This window comes from Lipophrys pholis (assembly GCF_963383615.2).
Source record: "Lipophrys pholis genome assembly, chromosome: 21".
NCBI classification, from domain to species: domain Eukaryota; kingdom Metazoa; phylum Chordata; class Actinopteri; order Blenniiformes; family Blenniidae; genus Lipophrys; species Lipophrys pholis.
The window spans coordinates 25,151,676-25,166,822 of NC_137649.1; the positions used below are offsets into that span (position 1 = coordinate 25,151,676).

The window sequence follows — 15,147 nt, forward strand, 5'->3', positions numbered from 1 at the left end:
TGAAATGTTTCACAAGCCATCGACTAATTCAAAGAAGTCTCACTTTAAAAAAAATCCTTGTCTTTTTCGTGTTTCTGTGCTCGCTTTTCTTTTCTATCTCTACGCACTTTTCCTGAAAGTCGTTCTAACGGACAGCGATTTGTCCCAAAGTTAGCTCGCTAAAATGATGCTGTGCTACCATGCACGCTCGCGCTCTGTCAAATATTGTCTTCGCCCTGTCCATCGTTTTCTACAGACTTGTTTTCCCTTTAAATTTGCAGAATCTGCAAAACTTTGTCCCAAAACGTCAGTTAGAAAAGATCCTTATTTCAGAAGATTTTCTTGTTGACTTTGTAGCGTACACGCCAACATGTTCTTCACTTTTTGCATTCACGTGTCTTTTAAATCGCACGAACGTACAGAGATTTGTCCCAAAGTTCCGTCTCTCGTGAGAAGTCACCACTTGTATTTTGTTCAACCTTTCCGACCACATGGTGGCGCTGCCTTTCCTCCGTGGTATTTTTGTGTTTTTCACCGTTTCAAGCCGTCCCCATGTCTTTCTGGTTAACTTGTCTTTCTATGTTTGTCCGTCCGTCAGAGAAACTTCAGTCTCAAGTTGTTTTTGTGTAAATGTCTTGCTTCACGCTAACCTTCTTCCCCGTCTCAAGTTGTTTTGTTTTTTTTACTTTCTACGCGTTTGTCTAACCCGACTTAAACCAATTAAAATTGTCTTCTTTTTTTTTTCTTTTTTTTTGCGCCAATGAGGTCTTTAAAGCCCAAAGTGCTATCACTCGTTTACAGGAAGTAAATAAAAATCAAAAACAAAAAAAAATATTGCAACCGTTTGCTATGCACCTTATTGAAAACAAGCATTTCCTCACGTAACGTAACGACGATGTAACACTGGAGCGACACATACAAGTTGTTCATTTCAAGATGTGTGTAGTTAGTGTGTCCGGAGTCATCTCCTCTCTGTTTTTACACTCAAAGAACTTCTTTTCCTCCATCGCCTGGATACTTTCTACCAAACTTTTCGGTGCCTCGTGTAAATAAATATAAATATACTTTGTGCAGCTTCTTCGCTGCTTAATGATATTCTAACCATGCGAAGCAGGGTGCGTTTTTCTTTTTTTTAACAAAACAAATCCTTTTTTCATATTTGTAAAAACTGAGAAAAAAAAGTTTACTGTATAAAAACTTTTTTACAGGTAGAAGTTTAATCAGATTATTCCAGGAATTTGCAAATACAATCTAATTTCGCACTTTATATATAAAAACATCGGATTTACTCGGAGTGGAAAGGGCCATCGGAGAATCAGACATTCGGAGATCAGATTAAGAAACGAGCCCATGAATGTAAAAAAAATGAACAAAAAAGTTTTTTAATTTGAAACTCCACGAGCGAACAACATAATTGTTCTCGCAATTTTGTTGTTTGTAATGTGAAATTCTCTCTACGTGTCTTTTACCTGGGTCGTTACGACAACGATCCTCAGTACGACAACTATGCTAATCTTCTTCAGGTGACCTATTCCTCTTCCTCCTTCTGTTGTTCCTCCTCTTCTTCCTCTTCCTCCTTCTGTTGTTCCTCCTCTTCTTCCTCTTCCTCCTTCTGTTCCTCCTCTGTAGATGTACTGTTACACAAAAACCTTGTCCAGCTCGAACTCTCAGAACATTCCTCCCCCTCCTCCTCATCATCACTTCTGTCAGTAATCTAGCTTCTGTTAGTGTAGCTCTACATGTCGCGTTAACTCGCCACAACAAGATTCTCGTCTTTAATCCAACATGGTCACATTAGCATCAAACGAAGACGCGTAGCCACGATATTCGTCTTTCCATCCAAAAAGATCACTTGCTTTTCTTTAGCATTTAAATGCAAACACGCGTTGCCGGATTATTGACTTCTTTCACTTTTCAGTTCAACATGTGCCATACTAGCATAGCTGTTCAAGCGAGCATGAAACCCTACCCCTACCCCTACCCCTACCCCTAACCCTACCCCTACCCCTACCCCTACCCCTAACCCTACCCAGACGGGTAGCCGTGATGCTTTTTGATCCAAGATGGACGCTTGCTTTGTATTGGCGGAGCAGCTGTTTACGTTATGTTCAGTAAATGATAACATTTGTTGCGGTTGTTTATCTTTTTGTTGACATTTAGTCACAGATGCTGGCTAATGTTAGCATAGCTATGCACTCTAGCATTCAATTTTAACAAACTTAAGCCACAATTGTTGTTTTTGGGCGCCTGCTTCATTTTACATTAGCTGTGGAGGATATCGTGAATCACAAGACGTAGCGGCAGTCCTTTCTCATATTTTTAATTCGATTTAGATACGAGCTTCATTAGCATAGCGATGCGCATCAATGATGATGCATTGAATTATGACCGATGTAGCCACAATTCTTACCGTTGTTATCAAACATGAAGATTAACTTTGTGTTAGCGTAATTGTACATGCTAGCATTAGATAACGACGTGTCACTGTGCTTCTTATTGTTTTGATCCAACATGGGAATTAGCTTTGTTAGCAGAGTCATCCAAGCTCATGTTAGTTTACGCTTCTTAGCTTTTCCATCCATCGTGGATTCTGGCAGTGTTAGCGTAATGCTACACGCTAGTTTTAAATGACACAAGTAGATGTTCACTTTAATCCATGTTAGCATAGCCATACATGCTAGCTTTAGATTACAACACATTGGGTTTTATGTTTTTAGCTCATGTTGCATCCTTTCCGCACCTCGTTACAATTGTAGTCGTGTCATGGCGCGATGCTAACTGAATCCCGCTAAGATTTGACGATGTTCACAATGTAATTCCACGTTTGCAGAGAAAACAGGTGCTTCATTCAGGTTTATGTGTATGTAGAACTGCTAGCCTAGCATCCCGTGTTAGCACTGCCTTATTGGGACTTTAGCAGGTTTTTGGATCGCTCAGACACGTTAACGTGAAAAAAGAAGGCTTGTTGTCACTCCCACTTTGCTTTTAACGGCGGTAGTAATGTTTCTCTGGATGAAAATAAGAAAGAAAAGACCAAGGTTCCACTTCCTCCCTTGTGCAAATTAATATAAATAGATATATAAATAGAAATATATATGATCCATTTTATTCATTTTTGTCCAGTTTTGTATATTACACTCATGTAAAGTTTGTTTTTAAAGAGGCATCGGCGCAGCTATTACAAGACAATATGAGTGACAATGTTCATCTGGGAGAACTTTATGCATGTTATATTCTCTCTCTCTCTCTCTCTCTCTCTCTCTCTCTCTCTCTCTCTCTCTCTCTCTCTCTCTTGTTCAGGTGTGTAACCGTTTATATTAAGAAATCTACCTTTTCTTTGAGAATGTTGTAGACAATCAGTCTCAGGCCGGGTCCAGTCCCTGCAGGAGTGAGCGAGATCGCCCCCTGCAGGCTCACAGACAAACAAAACTCTGTTCCTTCTTTCTTTTTCTTTTTTCTTCTCATTTTTTTTTTTAAATGATTATTATTATTGTTTTTGTTGGACAGTTTTAAACCGAAACGTTATTTTGCATCTACTGGAAGTCAAAAAAAAAACCAGTTTTGGGAGGTTTTGTTCATTCATGTTCGTTGCTGCTCAAGTTTACACACACACACACACTTCTCTACTACACTCAAAACACAAACACCTCGTGCATTGGATCCCTCTGCTTTTGGGTTTTATTTTTGTTTATTTTTATCATGTTTTTCCAAGGTGAGGATGCCAACCTTGAGGAAATGATGCTTTGACTAACAAATCTATAACATCTATGAATGTGGGAATGCAACACATTGCAATAAAAGCACCATTTGAAATGCAAACACATCGTCCACCAATTGTCTTGTTTCTGCACCCGATGGTGTTAATTATGCCCAATTTCCCCGCAGTCCAGGGGGATTTTAATCTGCTCAAATTACTAGTTTAGAAGATGAAACGGAAAGCCCAAACCACAAGATTGAAGTCGGATTCTGAAAGCCTAATAGTGTGAACAGCTCATTAAAACCGGTTTTAGTGTCGCTATTTTTAAGTTTGTGTGTTGGTAAGATGTTTGCCAAAATAAATCTACCGCAGCCAAACTACGAAAATGCTTCAAAAGTGATCTGGGCCCACCTTAAATAAAAACTTTGTCATTTGGGAAACTTTTATATCTGATCTGATTGTGTTTGCTTCATTCACTGTCCATTAAGAGCTTTGTTTGTTAATCAGATCACCAGTAGTCTAAATCTAAAGCAGCACCACCTGAGCCAACCTGAATTAGATTAAAAGATGTCATGCCAACAAAATTCACAAAACACTTTTAAAGCCAGCTTTTAAACAAATGAATGACTTTTTATGCATAAGAGAGCTTAAGTACTTTTGAAGAAGAAACTTTATAGTAACTTCCTCAATTTTTGTATTAATACCATCAATCGATTGATTGTAGGTTCACAGATTTAGTCCCACCTGTGTGGATTCTGCAGATTTGATTCCTCAACATTTTCCGCCTCTCTACTTCAGCGTTTGAATGCATCAGAATGAGTCAGAGAATTACGAACCAATCAGAGGCCGCCTTTCAAATGGTATAAACCCACATGGTACCAAATTGACCAATCACGTTGCTCGTTACTGGGTGTGATAGTAAACAGGAAGTCAGTTGTGAGTTGTGTGCTCGAGCCGGTAATTAGCTATATTTTTGCGGGAAAAGATGAAATTGGACAATATTAGACGGTGTTAAGTAGTGATGGACATTATACACATATTTTAGAGGCTTTGAGCAACACGTCCACTAATTTTAGGCCGTCTTTTCCAAAAATGTATCTTACATTTACACCAGAAAACCTCGGCGACGCCTGATTAACATCACAAACAGAAGAAAGAAATGGTTTCCCTACAGGTGAGTCTGGTGAACAACATTGTCTCTGGTCTCCGCAGGGTCTTTGTATCCCAGGTAGCTCGCCTCTTGGATGGGCAGTGTGGGGTGTTTGTACTCATAGAACTCCACGACGGGGTATGTGACGAGCGTCAGTACCAGGAACGCCAGCACGATGTAGAGTTTGTACTCCAGGCACAGGAACGTGCTGTAGGCGAAGGCAATGACGAAGCCCAGGGACTCCCACATCCGGTAGTTGGCGAACGCCGCCTCTTTGTCCCGCTGGAACAGGACGCCATAAAGAGCTGCAGGACGGACAGATGGCGAAGCCTCAATCAGACCACAACGATTCAACTCCTTTCAGAACAGTTAATATTAAGCATGTGCAGAAGAACCGTTGACTCCAACCTCAGTCTGACGGGATTTTCTTACCATTTGTCTGAGTTTGCCAGATGGCGTCGGCCATTCCCCAAAGAGCCGGAAAGATAAAGAAGACCCAGAGCTGGTCGGGATCTGGCCTCCAGAACAAGAGCCCAATGATGCAGGCGAAGTTGGCCAAAGCAGCTGAAAACACAGAAACAGTCGATCTGTCATGGTTATTCCTCGCTCTCTGACCATGGGTGGAGATGTCAAAGCCGTTATTACCGAAGAAGAAGAGCGTGGCTCTGCCGGTGAACTGAGCAAGTCTCCCGAACAGGAAGGAGCAGATAGAGTTAGTCGCTCCGAAACACATCATCACGAATCCCACGTAATGAATTCCCAACGCACACGTCACGTAGTTCTGCACCGAACAAGAGTCAGACAGAGAAACTGCTCACATTCAGCTTCCAGGCAAGAAGTTGTTCCGTTCTCACCTTGGTGTACTCTCCCGACAGGAAGCTGTTCTCACCTTGGTGGACTGTCCCGACAGGAAGCTGTTCTCACCTTGGTGTACTCTCCCGACAGGAAGCTGTTCTCACCTTGGTGGACTGTCCCGACAGGAAGCTGTTCTCACCTTGGTGTACTCTCCCGACAGGAAGCTGTTCTCACCTTGGTGGACTGTCCCGACAGGAAGCTGTTCTCACCTTGGTGGACTGTCCCGACAGGAAGCTGTTCTCACCTTGGTGGACTGTCCCGACAGGAAGCTGTTCTCACCTTGGTGGACTGTCCCGACAGGAAGCTGTTCTCACCTTGGTGTACTCTCCCGACAGGAAGCTGTTCTCACCTTGGTGGACTGTCCCGACAGGAAGCTGTTCTCACCTTGGTGTACTCTCCCAACAGGAAGCTGTTCTCACCTTGGTGGACTGTCCCGACAGGAAGCTGTTCTCACCTTGGTGGACTGTCCCGACAGGAAGCTGTTCTCACCTTGGTGTACTCTCCCGACAGGAAGCTCTGCTCGAAGCCGCTGTACATGGTGAGTGGGATGAGCATGAGCAGCCTCCAGTCACGCAGCAGCCTGAAAGTGGCGAGGAACGTCTGGCAGAACGGCTGCTTGTCGTGGCGGAAGCGACTCGCCTGCTCGCGGTCGATGTTGTCCAGAAAGACAGCCACGATGATCATGGCCACCACACCCACGCCTGCAACGCCACCATACATGAGGCCGGACGCCGTTGACCACGTCATGTGTCAGAAGTGACGGCGGCGAGCGGCAGACGTACCGATGTAGCATCCAACGAGCGTCCACACCAGCCCCTGCTCTGGCCTGACGGTGGTGCTGTTTCCTGTATTAACGTTCAGGCCACAGTCCGCCACGCCGCATGACTTTAGCTGCTCCGCCGGTATGTTCGCTAGACACAAGGTCAACAAAACACGTTGAGATTGACAGAGACGCTGGCTATAGACAGATCAATCAATCAATCAATCAATCAATCAATCAAACTTTATTGTCATTGTACAAGAACAACGGAATTTCATGTGAAGCTTTGGGAAAAGAGAGAACAAGAGGTGAGAAGAGGAGAAAAAAAGATTTCAGACAGTGCTCTGAGGGAGGACAGTTTGTAATTAGGAAAAAAACCACCTCAAGCACATTTAAAGCATCAACACAGATTACAACCTATCTTCGGTACAAGCACATGTGGGCATGGGAGGGGAGAAAGGGGTTGTGTTATAACTCCGTTATAACATCCACCTCCAGGAGAAATAGAAAAACAATCCAGCCTTCGGCGTCTGGACGTCTGAGGGAATCTGAATGGAGATCAGATTTGTTTTCAGTCAGGACGACTTCAGCTTTCTCTCGTCCTTCAGTCTCTGGTCTTCATGCTGCTCCAAATTAGAGCTCTGAATTTCTCCAAGTTGGTTTCCATTCCGCGTAAACGTTCAAGAATCGCGTCTTGCGTACTCTTGACTTGGTTTATCACATGGGTCTAACCCTGCACAGTCCCTCAGTTAGGATTGGCAGCCGTCCCAATGCAGCTGTTAGCGTCTCCTCCACTTTGTGATAGATCAGGAAACCACCAACTCCAATCAGCAGCAGACCTGTTATCATGAATCCAATTATGTGGAGGTCTTCCACGTCCTCCATGGAAAGAATGGACAGACACATGGACCTCCAGCTGTCCCAGGAGTCCAACCTGTATCCGGCAGCAAATGTCCCATCGGGACATGTGGGCTCTCCCTTGCCTGATCGTCTAGTCATAAACATTTGGTCGATTGCATTGAGAGACCAGCTGATCATTTCCATGGTTCCTTTTTGGTTTGGATGGTGATGTAACGAGAGGCTTTTGTTAGATTCTGACACGGGACAGACAAGACAGGAGCAGCAAGAAGGGAAGACGAGGGAGGAGAGGAGAGAGAAGAGACCGCCTACGCTGAGTGCCAGAAGAAGAAAAAGAGGGCTTTTGTTTGTTTCTATTTATAGCAAACAATAATATTTCACTCACTCACCTACATTTTATTTCACACATGTATTATGTTAATATGTAATTTTATTGGATTTATTTTAATTTATGATTCTAATATTTATTATTTTACATAGCAATTTTTTTGTTAATACTTTTTTAAATGTTCCATTTATCAATAATAATGAGAATAATACACTTTTATTGAATGTTTTTCACATTTGTACTGTTGAAAATATTGAAGGACTTATTTATATATATTTTTATTTAATTTATTATGGTTACATTAGTTTTATTGCTCATATTTAAAATGAATTTGAATCAATTTAAACTAAAAGCTTGCAATCACTACCTATTGCAATAATTTATAATATTTAATTCGATTTAAATTATGATTCTTACACTTGCTTTATTATAACTTTTTTGGGTAATTGTTATTATTAATAGTCATTATTACTATTATTGAATTATGTGCAAAAACTTATTTAACTCAAATTTTGAACATGACTTCATTTTCAATGAATTAACTAACTTGTTGTATTATCAGTATTTATAGATTATTTATCTGCAGTGTGATGCGAGTCCCACACACCAATATTCGTGTCCTGTCCAAAGATGAGCGACGACATGAGGTTTCCCCAGACGGCAGACGACTGGAAGATGAAGAAGAAGATGCCGAAGTATTGGTTGATGACATCCGAGCCCTTCCTCCCGTCCTGGGCCGCCTGCATGTTGCCACAGATGGTGAGGTAGGTGCATTTAGCCGACCAGAGTGGTGAGCCGCCGAGTCCCAGGACCACGGAGGTCGGGATCAGGGTGTACCTGCAGCATGAGAACAAACAAAATACACTTAAACGCACAGTACTTTCTGAAGATATGCAAGGCCCCTTTTAATAAATAGCTAATCAGATTTTATTTTTAAAAAGGAAAAAAGGGGGAGGGAAAGAGAAAAAGAAAATAAACCCTTTCTTTCCACATTGACCAATCATTTCTAGGAGCTGATGGGAGTCAAGGGTCTTGCTCAAGGACACACGGTGGTATGTCTGTAGGATTTGAACCTCTAAACTCTCGTTCTCCACTGCCGCAAACCAGTGGAACCCCTGATATTTTAATACTGTACTTTTAATGCAAATAAGTTTAATCAAGCGGGACTCATTTTAAAACCTGTAAATGTAAGAAAGTAAAGGAAATACAGGGTTAAATGTTCCTTTTTTTTTTTCCAGATCTTTGAAGTTATTCACTAGAAAGAGAAGCAGTATAAAGAGATTCTGGTTTGTTTACCATCCAGGGTAAAGGTTTCCGAAGGAGTAGGACACGTAGCAGGCCATGCCCACCACCAGCGTCCACTTGCAGCCCAGGTTCTTGATCATGACGGGCGGCAGGAACATGGACGACACAATGATGGAGGCGTAGATGACGCTTAGCGAGACCACGCCCATTCCCTCCTCGGCATTCAAGCTGCTCTGCACACAGGAAGGAGACGCAAGCCGCCAGTCAGAGTCAAAGGGCAATCGCAAGGAATTCAGCTTGGAAAATAATAAAATACAATGAAAATATAAATGAAATGGAAAAAAACGACCAAAACAAACACACAGAAAAGAAAAGGAAAAAAAGAAAGGGCAAAAATGTCTATTTTTTCTGATCCTTTTTTTCTTGTTATTCTTGTTCCTTTTTTTCTGTTCCTTAGTCTTTATACTCGTAATTTTTTCAGGGGAATGAACAAAAAATGAAACTTTTTTTACATTTTTCAGTTTATTTCGACCAATTGTAATAAAAAAAAAGTTCTTAAAAACCAACCATTAAACATCAGACGTTGATCTTTTTCAGCATCAAGAAGATTTTTGTCAACGTTCAGTCAAGTAGGTAAAAGTAGAAAAAAGCTGATTTTCAAGGTCAAATAACGTCAACCTTTTTTACTCATTAAAATGTTAATGTGGATGTTTCATGAATGATAAATGTTTCTTTTTGCAGATCTTGGTCCCTTTTTTATATATTTACCCTATGACTCTTACTATTGCAATGACTGAAAGTAGAGCTTTTACATGCAATTCATTTATGTTTTCCTCTAAAAGAAATAATGATGTGACACTATCTATTTGTTGCCGTGTCAGTCTGCACTTTGTTAGTTGAGATATTGCACTGTCCTTTCTCTCTGAGCAAAACCATTTGTCAATCAATCAGAGGAAAAAATCTTTCAAAAATAAGCTTGAGTGTGAGAGGGCTTTTCCTACGGAAGAGTTTTAGGGCCACTGAAGAAAAAAAAGAATTTGGAGGCTAAAAACACAAAAAACCTCAGAAAAAGTCAAAAATCAAAGTCGAGATTTTTTTTTTTCACGGTGGAAAAAAAAGTCGGTCCATCCAGATGCCAGCGTGTGACTGCTTCCTCATAATGCATCAGGAGGTTTAATGAAGTGATGAAAAGATGCTTCAGGACAGAATGTCTCTCATAAACACAGTCAGTTCTCATCAGTATCAGGACCAGAAGAGACAGAGCAGCCTGCAGCGTTGTTCCGTCGCGGAAGTTCGTGGAGTACGAAGAACAAAGACACGGATCCCGGGCTGCTTATTTAAATGTTATTAATCAAGGAAATCCTGTGTAAAATCACACGTCCATCAGCAGTAAGCAACCCGATATAGTCAGAATTAAGTGATTTAATGTGAATTCACATCTACGGGCAAATGAGTGACGGACAGACGTCTCTCCGTGAAAAAAATAAATCTCGACTTTGATTTTCGACTTTTTCTGAGGCCACGAAGGTTGTTTTTTTTTTTTTGCCTCCGAATTATTTTTTTTTTCTTCAGTGGCCCTAAAACTCTTCCGTGCTTTTCCACCAGAAAGAACCAGGTTCTAGTTCTGGGCCAGGCCAGGCTAAGCACCAGTTCTTTGTCTTTCCACCACCAAAGCCCCGGCCAATCAGGGGCTAAACTGGTGCGAAGCTGACCCCACATCGATGCTGGGCCAGGGCGGGGCCTGTGCGGGATCTGACCCCGCTACGTCATCAGCTGGAGGCAGAGTTATCGCTACCTACAAGGCGGAAGAGACACTGAACCGGCATTCTGAAATCTACATTGAACCTGGAGCCCCGGAGTTGTTATAGAGCAAATAACCCGCGGGAAGGCTATAACAAGCCGTTCCTTCAAGTTAATAATATGGGGGAGGGAGATAAGAAGTAATTCCCTCAAGTTAATATTACGAGCGACGAGGAGACTCAATGTTTTCTAGCTCTGTTCTTCATTCGAGGTTCAGGCCAAACCCCTGTTGCAGTCCATCTCCTGGTTCTTGTGTGAGTGCTGTCACCACTAAATTGTCAGTGACGTATCATGTTTTGGAGTGACGCAATGACGTGGCTCTCACTGGCTCCCTGACAATGGAAACACAACTGCCTGTTTGGAGCTGCTCATTAAGAACTGAACTAGAACCTGGTTCTTTTTGGTGGAAAAGCTCTATATGAGATGTTTCATACTTTTATAGTTTAATGTTGATTAAGCCTGATAGTGATTTCTGCACCCATATTGAAAAGACAATTTTGACCTCATTAAAACAGTTGCAGACCTATAATGTAAGCTTTTTAAATTCACCTTGAAGTTGCTTTTCTTCAGACTTTGTTTCACCTGATTTAATGAAATTGGTCATAAACTGGCTACTATCAATACCAAACACTGAATTCTGATTAAAACTTTTCAAACAGGAGGGATTCTGATGTTATTAATGGAACCTGATGCCTCTTTAAAGTTACTCTGTACCAGAAAAAAACCTTTAAAATCCCTTTCCCATAAAGGAGAGATTCTGCCCAGAGAATAAATCAAAACCAGACTATCTGTACTCATTTCCTCTCATTTCAACCTGCAGTTTCCCAAATCAATCAGGCCAAAGTCCAGTGCCCGTATTTACAAAGCATCCTGAGGCTAAAAGTAGCTCTTAGTGATGTCACTATTAAAATCTTAGATTTCCTCGAAATTTAAGATTTTTCTTAGAATATTTCCTTACTCAGATAAAATTAATTCACAAAGCATCTTAAGCCCTAAGAGAGCTCCTACGGTGGAAAACCGCTAAAAGTAGTTAAGAGGACTTTTAAGAAAGACAAAGAGAAAAGAAAGATGTTCACCGTTTTTCACTGCGTACAATTTTTTTGAAGTTGTGAAAAAAGTAAATAATTTAAAGGGGTGTTTGTATTTGTCACTGTCTGGTGCGCCGTTTCTGCCGGTTCTTCTCTCTGGCCATCACGCAGTTGCCCCAGCACACATCAACAAAAAGTAGCGCACTTGCCACAGCAGATTGATAAAAAAGGTTCAGCATTTCATTGCAGACTTCGAAGGATTTTAACTTCCTGAGGAAGAAAAGTTGGTCTGAGTGTGATGAGGAATTTCCTTCAGGAAGGTTTTGACGATGTATGAGAGATGGACGTCAACAACTACAACTAGATGTCCAGTTTTCATTTCCCAGAGGATTCTGAGAGAGGAACTTTATGACCGCTTCAGTGTCAATAACTGACCATCATCATTCTCCTCCTCAGTGACGAAGAGTAAACCTCCTGGAATGACGTGAGGTGAGTGATCGTACCTGCAGACTCTGCAGACCTCCATACGCTGTGAAGAGGAAGAGGAAGGCCACAGAAACCACCAGCACGTTCTTGAAGTTTTGGCTGATCATGGCTGCAAGTCAAACTATCCCAACAAGAAACAAGAAAAAAAAACGCCTGTCGAGTCAGAGACCCTCAGCTGTGGTGTGTGTGAGTGAAGTTCTGTGTTTGCAGGAAAATAACTTCACTGATTAACTCTGAGCAAAGTCCAGTCAAGTGCTAAACATATCATCTGTTATCGTGTCTGGATTGTTGTGACTCCAGCTGATCCTCTTCCAGGAATCAGAATCAGACGACACCTTGTACTTCCTTCAGGATGCGTGCAGGTTGTTCTATTTGTTTGTTGTTTTTACAGTGGCCAAAGACTTCATTTTTCACAGTGTGGCGACTTGTTGGGACAGGTTGACCAGAACCGGAAACCACGCTGCACGTTCAGCCAATCTGTTGTCACAGCTGAGCTCCACACTTCAACACAGTCCGGCTGAGACGACAGGCTGCATTTAGTTACTGTCAAACAGCTTTTTATAGAACTTTTAATGTTGCAGGATTATTGTAGTTGATGACACTGGTGCTATTGCTATTGTTGTTGATATTATTGTTTGTCATTATTGTTGTTAATAAATGCTTTCGTAGATTTTACAATTATATTATATTCCTATAATAATAATAATCTGCGCAGGTACCTTCCTCGCATTAGCTGGCTACGTCAACGCCCCTCCCACGATGTCCTTTGGTAAGCAGATTGGTCTGCGCGGGTGCCTTCCTTGGATTGGCTTGGCGTCCTGAGAAGCCGGTTGGAAGACAATAAATGCCAGAGACCGTGTCAGTCTCGGCTGGTGTTTGTGTGTGCATGTGGTGCTTTGTGACACAGCTCGCCTCTGTTAGGGATTACATGTTAACTTTGGGAATTCGGTGCTGTAATCCCCTTTGTTGTGTTTGTTTTTAGGTGTCTGAGCTTGCTGTAATTTTTCTTTCATTAGACTCTGGCAGTAGCTGCTTTTTGAGAGCTGATTGGATTTATTTTGGTTTGCGTACCTATATGTGTAAAATGAAAAAACTGATTTCTCCGCCTGCCTTTCGAAAATAGACTTTTTATCCAGGCCAAACCAGGCCATTACGGACATTATAAAAATTACACAGAATCAGTTGAAAGGTCACAAGCTGTCTGTTAAGTCCAACTGCCTGTATGAATATTGATTTGTCATTAAAATAATGAGGGAAGTAGATCATGACAGGAAAGAGGAGACCGCATGTGAAGTTTAATGCACAATGTCTGAGTTATGACCATTTACTGTTTTGGTCACAAGACACTGAACTTTTCATGTCTCCACAGAGAAATTTGTCTCTTTGATAACCTTTCATCTTGTGAATTCAAGCACTGTCAACTGTCATTGTCAATTGTCTCATTGGAGCAATGGTTAGTGCTCACATCTCATAGTTAGAAGGTGGTGGGTTTAAATCCAGCTAGAGATGTTTGTGGAGTTTGCCGGTGTGAACGTGGGTTTCCTCTGGGTTCTCTGGTTTCCTCCCACATTCCTAAAACACACAAGTAATTGTAAATGCTAATGCTAAATTACTCCTATATGTGTCCTGTGACAGACCGATGACCTGTCCTCGTTTTTTTGCAACGTACTTTCATTGACGTCCATATGACGTCCAGGCAAGATGTTAATACAATGTCCAAGAAAGATGTATAAAAAAATTTCATTCTGGCCCCTCTGAGGACGTCTTCTGGATGTATAGAGATGACGTCTTTTAAACGTGTTTTGGACCACTTTTTGTTCAGTGGGCTGAGGACATTTAGTGAGAAATTCATATGATAAACACTGACTAGGACTCCAAATGTCTCATAGACCTTTGTACTCATATCTACAGAGTGAACTAATAAACTAAATGATGCAGCTTGAAGGATTATCCAGCAGCCGTTTTATTACAGATCAACTTTTACAGACTTCTGGAACTTCTCCACCCTGCTGTAAAAACAGGTACATTAACAAACACTTCCTGTTGAGACAAGAGCTCTTGAGAGGTTAGAGGGATGATAACTAGTTTAAATACAGCTGTAAAATTATAATAGTTGGAAAACTTGTTTCTTGTTTGTATGGTGATTTCTACTGTAATTTTACCTTTGGGAAAAAAAAAAAAAAAAACAAGGTCAATATCTAACCTGGCAAAATTTTTTCCAATTCAGCTTTGTGACCATTTCTGAACAAATGATTTGAGGTTTTTTTTTCAGTCAAATCACTAAAAGACGGAGTTCCACAGGGTTCTGAGTACTTTTCACACTATCTATACTTCCTGTGGGGAGTGTTATTAGTAACCACATCACAGAAAATTTGCCTCAGGGATAGATAAAGTATTTTTATTCCATTAATTCTCATTGCTATGCAAGTGACATATAATCTATTTATCTATGAAACCAGATGATACTGATCAACCTGCCAATCTATAAGTTTCTTGTGAAGACATAAAAGCATGGATGTAATGTTCTCCAGACATCAGATGAAACAGAATTTCTTAAATTTTGTCAAAAACATCTGAGAGAGTGTTACAACTGCGTTCATTTTGTGTGTGTTTTATGTGTTCTTCTCTCTGGTCAATTAAGTATCTAAATGTTGCTCTCCAGACCCGAAGACCTGATTGGATTTCAGCTTTGGTTTTAACACCATCATCCAACTCTGCTCAGAGACCACAGGTACGTCCGAATTGTCCCTCCTAACTCCTTATCTATCGACTTTACCTTAACCCCGTGGATGACATCACAGGGTTAAGGAAAGGTGTGAGGAGGTTTCCTGAAGGAATTAGTGAAAGGTGATCACGTTAGGTGACCCGGCCAGCTCAGTTGGTAGAGCATGAGACTCACAATCTCAAGGTAGTGGGTTCGTGTCCCACGCCGGGCCCCACCTTCCAGTGGGCTTACTACCC

At 41.4% G+C, this 15,147-nt stretch overlaps 1 protein-coding gene across 1 annotated transcript; it reads right to left on the minus strand.

The window, feature by feature from the left end:
• Positions 1 to 3,542: 3,542 nt before the first annotated feature.
• unc93a (unc-93 homolog A) lies at positions 3,543 to 12,578 on the minus strand. Its single transcript, XM_080491175.1, has 8 exons — positions 12,204 to 12,578; positions 8,924 to 9,105; positions 8,235 to 8,464; positions 6,464 to 6,592; positions 6,171 to 6,382; positions 5,472 to 5,607; positions 5,259 to 5,390; positions 3,543 to 5,131 (listed from the first exon to the last, which is right to left on the minus strand). Exons 1-8 carry the CDS (start codon positions 12,291 to 12,293, stop codon positions 4,845 to 4,847), a joined length of 1,398 nt encoding a protein of 465 aa, XP_080347301.1. The 5' UTR covers positions 12,294 to 12,578; the 3' UTR covers positions 3,543 to 4,844.
• Between the last annotated feature and the right edge of the window lie 2,569 nt (positions 12,579 to 15,147).